Source organism: Herpailurus yagouaroundi, unplaced genomic scaffold (genome assembly GCF_014898765.1).
Source record: "Herpailurus yagouaroundi ecotype Mexico unplaced genomic scaffold, PumYag 100, whole genome shotgun sequence".
In the NCBI taxonomy this organism is placed as follows: Eukaryota; Metazoa; Chordata; class Mammalia; order Carnivora; family Felidae; genus Herpailurus; species Herpailurus yagouaroundi.
Window position 1 is genome coordinate 41947583 of NW_024412391.1, and position 18770 is coordinate 41966352.

Consider the following 18770-nt stretch of genomic DNA (forward strand, 5'->3'; position numbering starts at 1 on the left):
TGAGCCGTCAGCCCAGAGCCCGACGCGGGGCTCGAACTCATGGACCACGAGATCGTGACCTGGCTGAAGTCGGACGCTTAACCGACTGCGCCACCCAGGCGCCCCCGTTTGCGCCCATTCTATCCACACCCGTTTCTGAGAACTTTTCCCTTTGGCTTGCTCCACAAACTACTATTTTTAATTTTTAGGTCACCCTCTCTGCGTTAGAATGTTCTTGTCAAACAAGGCGCGCTGGAGCTTGGGAAATAAAGCCGGAGAAGGCACGGTCACTAATGAACTTTGTTTGCCCCGATCCTCACTTGCCTGGCCTGTGGTTAGGATGGTAGGAACACGGCGACTTGAAAACCCACTGATTTCTAACCGGTGGCCTCGACTTCCTCTTTGCACAAAACCTTTTACCAGCTCTGCCTTGAATTTCACTTCTTTCCGGAGCCTTTCCTCTGGTGACATGTCTAAGAGGCAGTAAAATAGCCCAAAGGCAGGAAGGTGGGGGTAATTTATAACTTGGGGAGTCCACCCTTGAACAGACTGAAAACCTGAACAGCCCAGGAGTGCTGGCTGTGCAGGGGGGCCTCAGGCTGGTTGTGGATCAGCCTTTAGTGATTATGGCAGAACAGCAATTACGGTATGAGAGAAATGAACTCAAGCTGACCTTCACCGAAATCGTAAGAAAGGTGTTGGACCCGCCTGCTTCTCTAGATTGGGTTTTAATCTGGTCGTGAGTGGGCTCGGGGCACTGTGACAGGTCTAGAACGAGGGTGAGGGTTTCGGGCCATCTGGCTCACCAATGCACAAACCAACCCTCAAGATGTCTGACCCTGAGAGCTGCTTTTGGGTTTTCTATAACTGTTTTACACACACACACACACACACACACACACACACACACACACACACACACACAGGAATGGTGTAAGAGTCACCAGTTCCTAGGAAATTTAAAAAGAACTACCACCTAGTGCCAATGGATACTCTTACTGTGGTACATCATACTGTCTGGCCCTTCAGAACCCAGGATTTCAGTCCCTCAGCGTTCCTGCTGTAGACTCAATAATGAATATTCAGCATATTGAATATGGGCTGAGCAAGTATAACGTTTTATACTTACTAGGATCAAAGCACTCATATTAAATAGATATCAGTTTGAGCCACATGAGATTGCCTTTTTATTGTAGGAGAAAAATGATCACATACACCAGCCGTTTCATAAGGTTTGAGCTAAATCATTTCTAGGTTCTTCTACCTAGTGGATTTTCCTCGAGTTTCGAAAGTCACGGTGGAAAGGTTACATAAGCAGTGAACGGTGTGGGAGGATTCCTGCCTCCATCCTTCCTCCTTCCTTCTTTCTCTTCCTTTCCCCCAACAAACACTGGTGAGCTGCCCAGGAGATACACAAGTCGTTAGCTGCGGTAAGTCCTGCAAAGTGGCCGAGCTGAAGGGCTCAGCCCTTTATAACGCGCACAATGGAGCACAGAGACCGACCTGAGGCAGCTCCCGGCAGAGGACAGCTGGGGGCCCTTAGAAGGTGCAGCCGGGGGCACAGGGAGGGAAAGGGGGGCTGGGGACAGCGCCAAGGTGGGCTGGACAGGCCCTCCCTTGGTTGAGGGCTTGCTCTGTGCCAGCACCGTGCAGGGTCGGAAGGGGTGAAGGGAGGCTGGGAGGAAAATCACAGACATGGCAGGGGGTACAGGCAGGTGACGAAGGCGGAGAGTGTTCTGGCTGAGGGGCTCATGGTGAGCAAGGCCATGGCGGCCGGAAAGTGCGTGGGGTGTTCAGAGGTCACAATGAAGGAAGAAACATGAGGCTGGTGTCGTAATTCTTCTCACATGAGGACAGAGGACACAAGGAGTTTAAGTGGCTTGTCCGGGGCCACGTGGCCAACTGGCCTGGAGCCCATGCTCTTAACCATTGTGGGGCACTCTCTCTGCAGCAAGCTGCCTTTCAGAGGTCACCAAAAAAGAGAGTTTCATAACAGAAGGAAACATGTCGCACAAAAGCAGTAAACACTTGGAGAATATCTGCTTATATTCTAGGAGAGTAGGTATAAAGAATGCTGGGAGGGGCACCTGAGTGGCTCAGTCAGTGAAGCATCTGACTCTTTTTTTTTTTTTTTTAATATTTATTTATTTTTGGGAGAGCCCAAGTGGAGGAGGGAAAGAGAGAGGGGGACAGAGGATCCAAAGTGGGCTCTCCACTGACATGCTTGGAAGCAGGGAGCCCGAGGTGGGGCTTGAACTCACGAACCGCGGATCATAACCTGAGCCGAAGTCAGACGCTCAACCGACTGAGCCACTCAGGTGCCCGAAGCATCCAACCCTTGATTTCGGCTCAGGTCATGATCTCATGGTTTGTGAGTTCAAGCCCCTCATCAGGCTCTGTGCTGGTGGTGCGGAGCCTGCTTGGGATTCTCTCTCTCCCTCTCTCTCTCTGCCCCTCCCCTGCTTGCTCTTCCTCTGACTCTCAAAGTAAATAAACTTTAAAAAAAAAAAGGAATGCTGGGAATACACACACACACACACACACACACACACACACACACACACAAACTATTGTACACATAATATTCAACAAGTATATATTCTCTATAATATATTATTACAGAATAATAGTATATTATATAATATATAAAGCAACTCTGGAACTAGGGCAACATGATAGTTGATTAATAATATACATAATAGATAATAATTATTAGATGTTTAATAATTATATGTGCTATTAATCAACTATCATGTTGCCTTATTTCCGGAGTTGCCTTATCTAGTTAATAACAGTCCTACTCTAATGATGAGACCAGTGGCTTCAAAGTGTGGTTCCTGGACCAGCAGCCTTGTCTCCTGGGAAGCTGAGCCCAAGCACAGATTTGCTGTATCTGCAATGATGGAGGTAAGGTCTGGATATCTGTCTGTTTACAACCTTTCTGGAGGATTCTTGAGAACTCTGAGAACCACTGGATTAGAGAAAATGTGATTAGCAGCATGAACTTTGCTGACCTCTTTTTACCCCATTCTAGCTATATACATACTCTCATTGAGTTCGAAGAAAACCTTTGCTCTCTTAAGTAATAACCATTTCCATTTTAATACGCTGTAAACTATTTAATTAGTTGGTAAATTTTTCGTAGGTATTAAAGGTCAGGATTTGTGAAGTCCAGGTTAATGAGTATTTTTATTTTATTACCAAATTCAATATTGACTATTTCTAAAGTCCACAGCCTTTAAAGAAAGGTACACATTTTATTTCTTTCTGTGCTGGTGGATGATGGAATGAGAGATGAATACGCACTCATTCATTTAACAAATCTTAATGCAGAGTGTATGTTTAAGGGCCACTGGCAGAGGGCTCTGGAGAACAGAGGGTCCCATCTTGAACATTTAAGCCCTTTGGGCCAGGGCAGCTCTGTGGGGCCCAATTGATGTGCAGAAGTGTGGTAATAGGTTTCTAGTTCTCCCCTTGCCTCCCAAGCCCCGGGAAACTTGTGAGACACCATTTCCCACACTTAGGCTTTCTGAAATCGGGAAGAGTGGGATGATCATTAGCTTCGAGAATAGCACCACCGTTTAAAAACGGAAAAGCTTGGCCTTTAAACACTTGCCAACAGCTACTGTCAACAGCTACCGGCTTTTGCAATTGAACCTGTAGATGTGCCAGTATTCCCACCTCCGCCTCCTGTGCTGCCCCGGTCTCTCTCTCCTCCAATCCACCTGCCACACCGACATCAAGTCACGTCTCTGGTAGCTCCTTAAGCTTTCAGGCAGAAAGTCCAGACTTCTCAGCCTGCTCTTGTGGCCCTTCTCAAGCTCTCCCATCTCATCAGCCTCCCTCGCTCTACCTGACCCTCTTGTCTGCCAAGCCACGCTCCTCCTTTTTGCTAGAAGGTCCTTCTCTCCTAGGCATGCGGCCTGCTTTCCTTTGGGACTCTGTTAGAGCTATTATAGCTGCAGGAAACAGGAACTCTACCCAAACTAGCACTAGAACAAAAAAGAAAGGGAAATGTATTGGCTCATAGACCAAGGCTGGAACTGCTCAAATGACCCTCTTAGGGAAAAGAACACGCCTCTTCCCTAATTGCTCTAGCAGAGACCCAGGGGCTCACTTACTGTGCCTGTGACTGACGCTGGCCCGTCCTGAGCTGGTCCTTGTAAGTGGGATTGGTCAGCTAGGGGGAGAAGAGTGCTTGGCACAGATCAGGTGCTCAATGACTATCTGACTGTTATTACTAATTATTAATAGTTAAGAGTGGATGGCTGAATGAACAGCCCCTCCAGGGCAGCGCAATCCGAGTTATATCTAAGTCACAATGAGGCGGCCAAAGGAAGGCATGACCGGAAGGCTTGGGTGGGGTTGAGGAAGACTTTGCATGTCAGGAAATGCTTGAGCTTGGTCTAGAAAGGTAGGTAGCATTCCCTAAGTCAAGGCAGGGGGCTGGGTGGGAGCCGAGGATGAGCCCTGAAGAGGGGAAATTCGGGGTAAATCCTAAGGGCATGAAGTCAGTTGGTTTGCTCAGCACGCATTAATGGTTCACAGGTGTTGGCCTCTGGGACACAGCTCATGGGAAGAAACAGAGGAGGGCAAGGGGACAAGATCATGAAAGGCCATGCGTGCCACCCCAAGGAGTTCACTATCAGGTAGTCAGGGGCTCCTGAAGAGGCTCTCAAGTCAGGACCTCCAGGGCTTGGGTCCCAGCTCAGCAGCTGAGTGGTCATGAATAAGTTACTGGAGCCACCCAATCCTCCCTCCCAGACCTGTTGTGAGGATGGAATATGACAAGCTGAAAGCACTCCTATAGCCCTTGGGGCTTGGTTGATGCTTGGCAAATGCCGGTGTTTCTTTCCTTTCCTTGTGACCCGGTTGATTTCCACATTCAACTCACGGGAGGACAAAAAATCCAGTTCGTTACAAACTCCACGCGAATCATTCTACAACTCCAGAACTGTAGCTGGTGTTTCCACCAACTACCATGAGGGGGAACTGGGTCCCGCATTACTTCCTAACATCCACGTGGGGAACTGTGGTTTCAATTTCCTCTCACCCCAATTTCTCCCAGCAGGGTGAGAAGTGAGACGCTTGTCACCGAAAACATGCAGACCACAGTCGTCACTTTGGGATTTGGCGAAAGTCTCTAGAGCTTTTCAATATTGCCAAATCCTTTCAACCTCACATAGCTCGGGGCTAAAAGATGCGCACAAGGGTGTTCTTTTGAAATCGCAGAGGGAGGCATGCTTGTCTGTAATGAGCCCTTGTCTTCTTAGGGAACTCTCTCGGCCATACCTATTTCTTCTTAAGAACTAGTCAGTCGATGGGGCGCCTGGGTGGCGCAGTCGGTTGAGCGTCCGACTTCAGCCAGGTCACGATCTCGCAGTCCGTGAGTTCGAGCCCCGCGTCGGGCTCTGTGCTGACAGCTTGGAGACTGGAGCCTGCTTCGGATTCTGTGCCTCCCTTTCTTTCTGCCCCAACCCACTTGCATTCTGTCTCTCTCTCAAAAATAAACAAACATTAAAAAACAAAGTAAAACAAAAAACTACGCCGTGCTTGATACGTAAACTTGGCATGGTTGCTGTTTTTGTGATTGTAACTTTCCTAAACTCATTCAGGATTCTAAATAATAGATATCACTTATTTCATGAATTGTATTACATGTAATTTATATACATGTGATATAACTATCCTCACTCTATTAAAGGCATGTCAGCACATGCACAGCTCATAATTATGGGTCTTACTTCTGACTCTCAGTCTGAGTGTTAACCAAAGATTTGCTGCAGGTGACAGGGAACTGACTTAATAGTTTTTTTCTTTTTTCTTTTTTTTTAAGCCACCAAGTCACATGAGACCTGTAAAAGTTGCATTCGTGAACTTTAACTTATTCTTCTGATGGTCAGGCTTCATTAGCTTCATAAATAGAGACTAGGTACAAAGTGAAATATTAACTTTCTGGAAACTTCAAAGTGATTATGTATAAGGAAAGACAAAACCAATTGGGATATTTATAAATTGCCACCATAAAACCCAGCCAGACATTTCATTATTGAGAAATGAGTAATGCCACGTCTGCAACCTGTTCCAGAGGCAATGAAATCAAATAACCCAAGATGTAGCCTTGACCATTTCATTTCCATGAATGTCAATGGAAATTATGCAGGGAACAAAATCCTTCCTCTTCCCCACAGCTGAGGGGGAAAAAAATGAATTCTTATAGACTAAGCTTTTAATTCATAAAGATTACAGGTGGATTTTTGACTTTTTTTTTTCTTCCAAAAAAATGGGGAGGGGCTATAGATTTCCAGCTTATGTCTCCTGAATTTACTGATAATCTCGGGGCGGGGGGTGGGGGGGGGTCTTGTGTTCAACAGAGGCTCTCTTTGGCCAGATCCGACACTGTACATGGAGCTGTGTTTCTTTCCCTTTTGTTAAACAAACAAACAGATCCTTTTGTTTGGCAAAATCATGAACAGATCATGAATGATGATCATCATGATCATCATGATCATGAATAGATCATGAATAGATTTTGTACTGGCAAAATCATGAATAGATAAAAGTCTGGTTTATCAGAGTTCACTAGGACTCTTTAACCTATTGCCTTCCTCTCATTTAAATGCATATAATTACGACGAGGTCTAGAGATATGCTTAGGGCAGGGTCAGAAGGTGAGAGATGGAGAAATGCACTCCAAAAGTGGCTTTGGGGTTATCTCCCGTGTCTACCTGGTCATCCAAGTACTATAATTCCTACCCACTTCGGTCAACACGAGATGTTCCCTTTTCTGATTTAACATCGCCACGTCAAGGAAGAATAGTGTGGATCGCGCAATTAAAATGAAAACGAACCTGAATTCGAAGACTAGAGCTTTTCGCTTTCTCAGTAACGGTGACAAGTAAGGTGAGGAGTAAGTGCAGGACAAAAGGGGGGGGACAGCTGCTGGGGGTGGCATGAGTTAGAGTTCTTCTGGCTACAAAGACAGTAGACATCCAAACTCAACACACACGCCCATTCCCACAGCTAAAAGGCTATGCAGGAACTAAATGACCAACGTAACTGACAGGACTGGAATCTCCAGTCCAGGGTGGCAGGTTCCAGACCTGCCTCCCAGGCCTCCAGGTAGAGGCACAGACCAAGTTCTGAGGACTCAGGTTCCCTCCCTTTCCAGCTCCACTTTCTCAGGCTCAGAGAAGAGTCTTGGGCCACCCAGACTCTGCTTCCTGCTGAATCCAACTCGGCAGAAAAAAGGGGCTGCAGGCCTTCTTTCTGAAACTCACAGTAAAAGTCTGTTGGTTTCAGTGGCTCTGACTTGACCACATGCCCACCCTTGAACCAACCGTAGCGGCCAGGGAAATGGGACCCCTTGGGTCCGCCTTGAATGACGAATCCACCTCTGGGCTCAGGGGCTGGGTTCGACTCCACCAGAAGCACATAATTGGAGCGTGGGAGGCGAGGCAGCTCTGGGTGCGGTTTCCCGAAGATGGTGCCTAGGTTCTAGATGGCAATGGTGAGAGCTACTCACCATGGGGGTGGCGCTGGGGAGACCGCTAGGCTTTGACTAGAGAGACACAAAGACGGTGGAAGGAGAAACACTGGAGGAGTAAGAAAGAGGGGGGCCAAAGAAAGAAAATAACGGGATTCCCTAAGGTTGTATCTCGTCCCACCAGTGTTCAATGTCACCACGTCACCTTGAGCTTTGGGCCCATTTCTCATCTCTGCAGAAAGAGTGGTTCTTTACTGGGAGTATACAGCAGAAGCACCTGGAATGACACAGGCCCAGGATCAGTTGTGCTGCCCCCTGCCCTCCCCGCCCCCCCCCCCCCAAAGCCAATGGGAAGAGCTCTGAGGTCAGGATCAGGGCGAATACTGCAGTTTCTGCCAGGGGAGAGCAGTCCTAGGTGACAGCATCATTTACCGCCCACAGTCGAAGGTGATGAAAACGGCATACTGATTTCCCTTGAACACCTGCCTGGAGACATACAAACATAAACTTTTCTAACTTTTCATCCAGCAGAGGTCCTGCCTACAGCAGCAGTTCTCAGAGTGTGAGGGACCTGAAGATACTTTCAGAGACCCCATGTGGTCAAAACTCTTTTCATGAATTATCTCATCCACGACTGACATTGTGACTAGCCTTTCAGAAACTACCATTTGTTAAGTTTTAGTCTGCTTTTTAAAAATACTTATTTATATTTGAGAGAGCGCACATAAGCAAGGGGGGGGGTAGAGAGAGAGAGAGAGACAGACAGACAGACAGACATAGAATCCGAAGCAGGCTCCAGGCTCCGAGCTGTCAGCACAGAGCCCAACGCGGGGCTCGAACCCACAAGCCAGGAGATCGTGACCTGAGCCGAAGTTGGACGCTTCACCAACCGAGCTATCTGGCCACCCTGGTCTATTTTTTTTTTTTTTTCCAACTCTGATTTACCTTAAACAGCTACAAAAAACCATATTCTTCCTTTTTTTTTTTTTTCAATGACATAGGTCTGTGCAAGGCCAGAGCTCCTTCCTACACTTCAAACAAAATATTTCATCGCAGACTGAATACAAAAGCAGATGTGAGAACCCATGTGTTGTCTGTTAAGCCAGACATTAAAGAGATTTACAAAAAATGTAAAATAACGCCAATATTCCTACTAGTTTTTGTTTTGTTTGGACAGCGGGGTTATTTTTCATTAAAAAATAGGCCGTTTACATAAACAATGAATGTATTACGGCTATGTTTAAAAGAGTAAATACGTAACATTTTTCTCAGTTTTACTTTTAAATACAGTAAATATCAGTGGACACAACTCACATAAATAAAAGCTCTCCGGGGTTCTCAGAAATTTTAAAGAGAATATAAAAAGCCAAAAAGTCTGGGGTTGCCTGGGTGGCTCAGCCGGTTGGGCGTCCAACTTCGGCTCAGGTCACGATCTCGCGGTCCGTGAGTTCAAGCCCCGCGTCGGGCTCCATGCTGACGCTCAGAGCCTGGAACCTGTTTCGGATTCTGGGTCTCCCTCTCTCTCTGCCCCTCCCCCGTTCATGCTCCGTCTCTCTGTGTCTCAAAAATAAACAAACGTTAAAAAAAAAAAAAAGCCAAAAAGTTTGGGTACCTCTGGACCAGAATCCCAGGGGCTCAGATCCCTGAGACCATTTTTATGGTCCAAGCTGGCAGAACTGCCCACCTGCTTACACAGAGAATGAGCACGCACTACAAAAAGGCACCCCCTAGCCATTGCATAGCCTGATTCGTGCTATAAAACCTTGAGGAAGTGGGAACGATTGAGTGAATTCATTGCTGAAAATTTGTTCTTGCTCATTACTCCCACATCTGTTAAGCGAAGCCCTTTGAGATGGTCACCAGCATGTAACTCTCATCTCGGCCACTAGATGGCGCTGCTTACATAAAAATACTTGCGCAGACGCAGCGTCTCTAAATGAGCTGTTTATTCTAGAGATGTTGGGATGGGGGTGAATGAGGCTTTGGCCCATCTTATTCTGACAAATACTGACTGCGTCAGGATAACTTTCCTTTCCGTTCCTGTAGACTTCTAACCTTGAGATCACTGACAATGAGGAATTGGTAAAAAGTGCAGGTTTCTGATTGAAGAGAAACCCAGGGGATTTAGTTATTCTTCTATTCAACTTTGCTGCTAAGAAACCACCAGCTGGCCTAAAAGGAAGAGGCATGGATTTTTTTTTCCCTTGTCCCTTCATTAAATTTCTTTTAAATCTATTCCAGTTAATTCCCCCCCCCCCCCCCCCATCATTTAAATGTTAGCCAGTGATCTGGGAAAAGGAGCCAGGAGCAAAGCCAACCTGTGAACCACCAGGGTTTACTATCTGAAAAGTGTTTTCATGGAGGACTTTTCGTGTGCAGGCAGAGGCAGAGAATGAACACAGACATCTAAATTAGGGCGTATAAGCAACATTAGAGCAGGTGGCACAGATATCCCCGAGAGAAAAGGCTCCCTCAAGTATCTGATAACCTTTACTTCCTGTCCCGCCTTCCGCCTAACCAGGGGATGAGAACTTTAGAATCATCTGGGGAACCTTAAAAATAGAGATGCCTGAACTTCACTGCTGGGGGCTTTGATTCAAGAAGTCAGGAGAGGCCAAACATGGGTACTTCTTTAAAGCTCCCAGGGTGATGATTCCCTAAGCTGCAGCCTGTTTGAGAACCACTGACCTAGCCAAATCAACTATCTTTCAGACTGCACGATAAATTCCACACCATTAGGGGATTCGAATGTACAATAATGCTCCGTAAAACCTGGTTTTGTGAGCAAATGTAATCCAAGTTCAAATCCATTCTTACAGCATTATGTCCCATTCCATTTTATCACTCTGTGTGTGCGAGGTAGGAAGAAGAGTCATTACGGCACCTGTCACATTTACTAGCTAAGTTACGCTCATCTTCCTTCACTCCTGAGAAAAGACTGGTTATGTCAGTTACATATTATTTCCAAGGGCCCTCCTGTGGGGCAGATCTACAGGTTTTCCAGACCCTGTGAACGTGACAGGATCTTTTCAGTGCCTTGATGCTTTCTACATGAACAATTCAGCCTCTTTCTTTGGCTTGGTGAAGGGCAATGAGCCACACTGCGTTTGAATCAATTGTCCTTAACAAAGCCACAAAGCCTGTCTGCCCTCCAGAACCAAGATCCTTTCCACAATGGCACAGGGGAGGAGCCCATCCAGGAGAAGAGCTAACCTCGTTATCTTGCATTAATGCCAATTACGGTGTCGGAACTTGAACTTTATACAGTAATTAGAATGGCGCTAACACAGGGAGCAGTGGAACTGGTCTGCATTCACTCCTTGCGTTGGTTATCCTCTGCCATATTCTACTCCCTTTTCTTAATTCATTCTCTGTCCTGCCTTTCCCCACGGTGGGGAGACTGACTCATGTGGACTGTGTCCCCAGCGACTTTGCTCTACGGCTTTAGGCACAGTTTGCCCAATGGGAGGGAGAGACGAGATCAAAGGGTAGAAGAGAGAGAGAAGTCAGATTATTTCTTCCCCTACCCCCTCCCTCTTGGGTGATATGGCAGCCTGGACTGATTGTGGGAGCCTCTCCTGTACAGTCCCCCTACATTGTGAATCCCCCTTCTCTGCAAGCCCTCCTCCTGCAGGAGCCCCCTGCGGTGTGGGAGCCCCCCCCTGCGGGAACCCTCCTTCTGTGGGAACCTCCAATTAAGTAAGCCCCCTTCTGTGCAAGCCCCCCTTCTGTGGGAGCCCTTCTCTTACGGGAGTCCCCCTCGTCTGGAAAACCCCACTCCAGCTCTTACTAGACATCAATAACCCCAGGGTCTTCTTCTGGTCCCTTCAGCACGGGGGAGGTAACTGCTTCCTGCCATTCCCAACCCCTGAGAAGAATCCCTTGTTAATCAAATTCTCTTCAACATCCCAGTGACTATGTCTTCCATTTCCTGCTGGGTTCTGATTGCTAGGACACCTTCTAGACTAACTGTAATCTGAATTCATTTTTCACTTTCCAATCATTCACATAGAAGTCCTGTAGGTATAACTTATGTTCCTCAAAGATCTGAACTTTAAGAGAATTTCTAAGTTGCAGGTTACTTTAAAGCATTTTTTTTCCACCCACGCCTTCAGGACCCCGAGATGTCTTTGAAATACTCCCGACTAACGGGTGCCTCAGTTTCCTGTCGTGTAAAACGAAGGGGCTGCACAAAATGGTCTCCAGGACTCTCTTCCTCCAGGCTCTGGCTTTTCCTGCCCCTCAGGGAGTCAAGAGCTGTCCAAAGGGAAGGGGGGGGGGGCGTGTGAGATACCGTCTTGGTGTATTTGGGATACACATTCCTCAGGGGGAGTTCAGTCTATTCCATTTTAAAGTTTTAAAGTTAGCCGTCTGCTGTCCATTGGGCTGTGTGTCCTCTTAAGTTATCATAAAGCGTATGTGCAAAGCTCTGGGGCTGTTTTGTGGTGGGAGTGATTCCTTCGGCGTCTGTGAAGGAGGGTGAGCCTCAACAGGTTTTACCAGAGAGTCTGTACTGGAGGCTAAAGGAGGGACAGGCACTGACCGATCACAGGAGGGGAAGGCATTTCAGATGGCAGGCATAGGGGGGATGGGAGGGGAGGGGAGGGGACAAGAACATTTGTGGATTGCAGGCCGGTGGGGGAGGCCAGCAGTGGGAGACAGCCTGGGAGAGGTGGGGCTGGACTGCAAGGGGCGTTTCCATTCATTTTTCAATGTCCCTCACCACTTGCGCCCCCGGGGACTGCTGCAGCCACATGCCTTCAGGCAGGGCGGCCCGTTAGCACCTGTCCTCGCCATGCACCTCTTGCTTCTCTGACACAACCGTCTGGGATACCCGTGGGCACCCACCTGGCTCTCCACATGCACAGCCTGGTGTGCGGGACACTTAGCAGCTCACAAGCACCCCTCAGCCAATAGAGGACAGGCGGTGGTAAACACCCCACTTCAATTCCTCTCAGGAGCAATTCCAGATGGTTCCGCAGAACATGCCCAACTCAATAACGTCCACTTCCACTGGCTTCTCATCCATTTCATTCTCCTGACTTCTCCTTCCCGCTCATTAGAATGCCTTTCCAAATTACCAATGGACCAAATCCTTGCCTCAGGCTCTGCTTCCAGGGGAGCCCAGGCTCAGACAAGCTGCAAATGTCCTGCTGAGGAATTTGGACTTTGTCCTGCGGATAAAGCAAATCGTAGCATTTCCAAGATAAAAACAACAACAGTGAGAGCAACACTCTTACGAACAAAATGTCATCAAGGGCCACCGGCTCCTAAGTACCATTGCGGGATTTGGAGGCGGGTGGCACAAAGAACCATTCAGTCTGAGCTCAACTGACTTGTGAGGCTTCTGTTGGTCAGCAAGACCTGGAGGTCCGTCCTCTGGTGTGGCCACTCCCTCCTGCTCCAGGGCAGTGGAGGGAAATGTAATGTCACTGCTGGGCAAAAATCTCTGGTAGGCTGACTGGTTCGTATGGGGGGAACAGCAAAATAAACAACGAGAGGATCACCTTGGATGCAAAGAAGGGAATTATTTCAAAAAGAAAATAAAAGGCGGAGTGGGGTTTGGGAGAGATTCTTCTTCTTTGAAGCCACGCATCTGTAGAGGAGCACATCCTAACCAGGCTCAAAGCCCTTTAACCGGGAAAAGGTCAGTCTTCTGATCTCACAGGAAGAAAAACAGAAACCGAAGAGGGCTTCCTTGCTGCCACAGGAAAGCAAGAGAAATCCGGGAGTTGGTCCGAACTGCTTGAGAAAGCAGAGGTGGCATGGCGTGGGGGAGCATGAAAAATGGGGGGAAGTCTGGGCAGGATCCCAGGGGAGCAATGCCAGCGAGGAAGCAACATCCAACCCATTTCCGGGACCGTCACATGGAAGTCTTCATTCGGTGATTTGGGTCCTGTGCTACAGTTACCTTCTTCTGGTCCCCAACCTTAGTTTAAAGGCTGCCGCATATAGACTCTTTGTTAACCATCCAAGGGAGAAATGAAGGGAAAGTGGGGGTGGGGGTGGGGGTGGAGAGGGAGCTGTCAGGATGGGGGAGGGGCCGTGCCAAGGGGTGGAAAAAAGCAGCCTGGGTCCAGAGGCTGGAACTGCTTGCTCTCTGCATGTGTGTATGTGACGCCTTGAGTACAGAAGATGTTTTACTCAGGGTGTGCTCTAACATATGTGAATTTAAAGCATACTGCATTCTTTTTTTTCTTACTTAATTAAAAAAAATTTTTTTAATGTTTATTTATTTATTTATTTATTTATTTTTTCAACGTTTATTTATTTTTGGGACAGAGAGAGACAGAGCATGAACGGGGGAGGGGCAGAGAGAGAGGGAGACACGGAATCCGAAGGAGGCTCCAGGCTCCGAGCTGTCAGCACAGAACCCGACTTGTGGCTCGAACTCACGGACCCCAAGATCATGGCCTGAGCTGAAGTCAGACGATTAACCAACGGACCCGCCCAGGGGCCCCTTCTTCTTTAATTTTTTGAATAGGATGCTTCACTTATCATGGTTCAAAATGCAAAGAGTATGAAATAGTAGCCAGGAAGAATCTCTTTCCCACCCTTACCTCTCAGATACCCACTTCCCCACCCCACAGACAACCAATGATACTTGCTCTTCAAGGGACAGTTTATCATTTTGCAAGAAAAAAACATACACGAAACTGTTTTTCTCCTGGTTTACACAAATGAAACCGCATTATACACACTATATTGCAAGCTGTTTTTTGCATTTAATCACTCCGGGGAATCTTTCCATATCAGCACATGTGAATATGCTTACCCTTTTCTTGGATTGCATGATACTCCTTTACATGGATGTCCCCTAATTCATCTAAGCAGTCCCCAGCTGATGGGCATTTAGCCTATTTCCTAACAGTGGCCATTACAAAAAATCATGAAATGAATAAGCTGGTTAGATATGCTATATTCTAAACTGTGCTTTTATTCTGTCAAGAGTACGGATGATTTTTATCCAGTAAAACGTATACGCAATTGAATGCAGCAGGCCGAATTTATTGAATAAACATGGGCCATTGAAAATTTGTTGTCACATGTATTGGATTCAGCAGGGTATCCTTCATAAGAAAGCTTAGCTATTAACAGCAGTGCATTTTTAAAAACAGATCATGTAAGGGGCGCCTGGGTGGCTTAGTCGGTTAAGCGTCCGACTTCAGCTCAGGTCACGATCTCGCGGTCTGTGAGTTGGAGCCCCGCGTCGGGCTCTGGGCTGATGGCTCAGAGCCTGGAGCCTGTTTCCGATTCTGTGTCTCCCTCTCTCTCTGCCCCTCCCCCGTTCATGCTCGGTCTCTCTCTGTCTCAAAAATAAAAATAAACGTTAAAAAAAAAATTAAAAAAAAACATCATGTAAATATTGAGTGATTCTTAGCATCAGCTGACTTAGCATGGTGAGAACCAAGGGTGTGTGCTTAAAGCAATCAGGGCAGTGAGAACAGAATGAGGCCTCACTGCTCTGTAGGTTTAAGAAGCTCTGAACTTGGGGCTTAGAAATCTGAGTTTGGTTCCGTACCCTGCCAGGGTGTCTTTTTCGGTAAAATAGGGACAATGATTCCTGCTCTATGTGCCTGGAAGTTGTTCTGAGGATGAAATGAGAAATTACTTCACATGTGTGAAACTGGTTTATAAACTATTTATTTTTTAATATTTTATCTATTTTTGAGAGGGAGAAAGACAGTGCTCTCATGCAAGCAAGGGAGACACAGGGAGAGGGGGAGAGAATCCCAAGCAGGGCTCGAACCCAAGAACCAGGAGATCGTGACCTGAGCCAGAATCAAGAGTCGGGCACTTAACCAGCCGCCCAGGAGCCCTGAAATTGGTTTCTAAACTATAGATGTCTGAACCAATGTTAAATCCTGTTCTATTGCTCATAGTCCTGGTTTTGGGGGTCTGTACATAATCCATCTATGTCATCAATTCTGAAATAAGTTTCATAGAAGAAATGACACTGAGCATGACCATTTTGATGAAAAGGAACCAAAATGGTGGCCCTTAAACATCCTAATATTTTAAAAACCGATTAAGTAAAGAATCAGAAAGGAACGGATTACTACTGGCTAACTACCCCAACTCTTTTTGTACCCTCCCCACCTCCCCGCCTCACCTATAGTTATTAAAATCAAGTTCACTGCTAACCATCTTGATAGGAGATAAATCTGGAAACCACTCAAATCTGATGCGGTAAGTAGTATCTTTATGCCAATTAACACTGATAATATTCTTGGATTTTCAGGTAACATACTCTCTCTGGATTCATTTGGAAATGATCAATAAAATAATTGGGTGAACAAAGTGTAAGTACTCTGGAAAATGAAATGCTGGGCTGTCTGGATTTGAGAATTATTAGGAAACCCACCCATTTCACTCATTAAAACCTTCAAGATGCGCCATTATCGAAGCAGACAGGTGCCTCGGGCACTTCTCAGTCAATCCATTTAAGCTTCTGCTACTTCTTGTCTAGTCACTGCCTCCATGGCAACAGGCCACTGACCTGCCCTTAAGGGAAACAGAATTTCTGGCAAGACTGAGACTTTTAATAATTCCACTTGTCAATACAGGTCAGAGAGAAAAAGATGGATTTGTACCAAGTTACTTAACAAACTCTCTAACAGAGTGAGCAACCTCCAGCAAGTGACCAGACCCAGTGTTCCGAATGTCCCCAGGAAAGCCAAACATCGCGTCGTTAGTGGCAAGAAAATCCACACCACCCACACCTGTCCATCAAACCCTTCACAGCACTTGGACTTCTTCTCTCAATGTTTTCCTCGCTTAGCTTTCCCGAGAAAGGCCAAAGTGTGCTGGGAAGCTCATCTGAAGTGATAATTAACCTGATTATTCATTTCCTCCAAGATTTCATTGTAATAAATGAATACAAAATGATCTGCAACGAAGGACATCTTTTGTCATGCAAGTTTCCGTACGGGAATAGCGTCTAGGAAATGTCAGTTTCTAGTGACCAAACTTCCCTCTTGGCCAAGGACTAGTCTCAAGAATTACCGATTCAACTACCCAGAACCCAAACTCTCGTCCCAAACATACAAGAGACACTCTTTCTAGTCACCTCTTTTCCTGGAAATATTCTACTCTAAAGCCTGCAGTTGTAACAGATTGCCTTTTGGGAGGCATTACTCTCTGACTTGGAAATATAAACACTGCTTCAGAGATTTATTTTATGATTCATCTTCTGATTTGTCATGGCTGGGAAGGTCAGCTTCCAGATTTTCTATTCTAAATTACTTTTGAACAGATTTTACAAACCGTTCCTTGGTACAACGGAAACAGTCAGAAGACCCACCATTTCCCAAGTCAATTATTTGTAGAAGTATTAATAACAGGTGCTTTGGAGGCACTGGAGTTATAAAAAGGAAAGTGGCAAATAATTTTTTCATGGGCCAGCTGCTCAGCTGATGTGCTTTTGGGGAAGGTTCTTCTAGGCTCTAAAACTCAATCAGCAAATCAATTAAGATGGTGCCCGTCTCTGCCATCAGGACCGCGCGTGGCCTGCCTCTGCCCTCCTCCCCGTTCCGGGGATTTCTGGTGCGTCCCTGTCCCAAAGCCAAGGCAGCCAGTCAACCTCAGGTTCCTTTGCTTTAGGCTCACACTGGACAACGGGGGAGGGTGGGGGCGCCGCTCCGGTTTAATTAAGGATTAGTAATCACCACTCTGCTCTGCTCGTTGATATCCGTCCCAGTCCAAGCTTGCCTTTGACAGTGGGCTCAGCACAGACTCAGTGGGGGCTGACCGGCATGACTGGCTGTCACTTTCTTTCAGTGGAAAACAGACAGGACCAGGCAAGGCAGATGGTTCCAGAAGGGGCACTTCCAAAAAACCTGCTAGCAAACTGTGGTGGTGCCTTTCAAATAAACAGCAACTTACTGGAGAGGAAAATCAGATCCTCCTCACCACATCCTGCCACCGCCCATCCAGCTTGAACGTCGCGCACTTAGAAGTTTCTAATCCTCACGAGGCATGATAACTCTTCGGTTGGGGCGAAGGACAGCCTGTCTTTTAAGCCTCCCAGAGATAGCCATCATCACCGATAATGGCTCCCACTTCTGTCAGTAAAACCTGTTATCTAGGTAGGACCACCTTCAGGAGAGGGCTGACCCGTGCATCTCACATGGTCGCTCAGTCCTAAGACACAAATACCATGTGTTTGCGTAGCTAGGTGGAACTAGAGGCAGCCAGGAAGGCCTCAAGTGGCATTAAAACCAAGGACTATTTTCATCACAAAACATTAATAAAGTGACAAATAATTATTTGTGAAGTCCTGGCTCCGGCCGTCGGAGTTTGGGCAAATCAATCCACATTTCCGGGCCTCAGTGAGAGCAGACGATTTCTTTTTTTTTTTTTTTTCCTTTCTTTCTTTCTTTTTTTTTTTTTTAATTTTTTTTTACATTTATTTAATTTTGAGAGACAGAGTGAGACAAAGTGAGAGTGGGGGAGGGGCAGAGAGAGAGGGAGACACAGGATCGGAAGCAGGCTCCAGGCTCTGAGCTGTCAGCACAGAGCCCAACGTGGGGCTTGAACCTACAGACTGTGAGTTCATGACCTGAGCTGAAGTCGGACGCTCAACCGACTGAGCCACCCAGGCGCCCCTAGACTGGAGGATTTCTAAGGTTCCTTCTTGCACAAAACTCTAGATTTCTTTGGGCGGGGCTGGGTCTGTGCCAGCATTCTGGTCAATCACATACACAATGAATCAAGCCGTTATTCAGCATAGATTAAAAACAAGAGACTGTTTCTGTCACACGCACTGCTTACCTTTTCAACCGCCGTGTGTTCTTCATTTGCGACGCTTGTTTTCCTTGATTCGTTCTTCGACCTGCTCAGCCTCCTGGATACTTTTTCTCTGAGCAGAGTGGCATATCCAATGTGTTCGTAAATGGGGTTTGTCGTCATTTTGGAAATGTATTCAGAAGCTTTTGTTTCTATGTACAGTGTTATCAAGCCGTCTGTGACCAGATCGTGAATCGATTCAAATCTCTTCTCGCCCACGAAGTGCTTTCCATCATAGAAGAGCCTGTAGTTTAAAGTCTGGTTTCCAAACCTGTCCCCAAGAGATTGAGAAATCACAACAGTGTCAGAAGCAAGAGCAGTGAAGAAAATCAGCAACTAACAGTTTGTGGGCGTACTGTATGCTAGGTGCTGAACTAGATACTTGGCATGATTTCCGCCCCCCCCCCCCCATCAAATTATCATAGAGAGCCTTTGAGACAGGTAGAATTACTATCCCCCACTTTACGGCTGAGAAATCGGAGATCTGAAGAGATCGGGTACCTGCCTGACGTTATGC

The 18770-nt window shown here is 46.7% G+C and overlaps 1 protein-coding gene across 1 annotated transcript in view; it reads right to left on the reverse strand.

The window, feature by feature from the left end:
- Nucleotides 1-18770, reverse strand: part of CHN2 (chimerin 2) — a 301731-nt gene that overhangs the window by 86385 nt on the left and 196576 nt on the right. The window contains exon 6 of the mRNA XM_040472363.1: nt 18239-18524. Within this exon, the coding sequence (XP_040328297.1) occupies nt 18239-18524 (286 nt within the window). The remainder of the gene's footprint in view (nt 1-18238; nt 18525-18770) is intronic.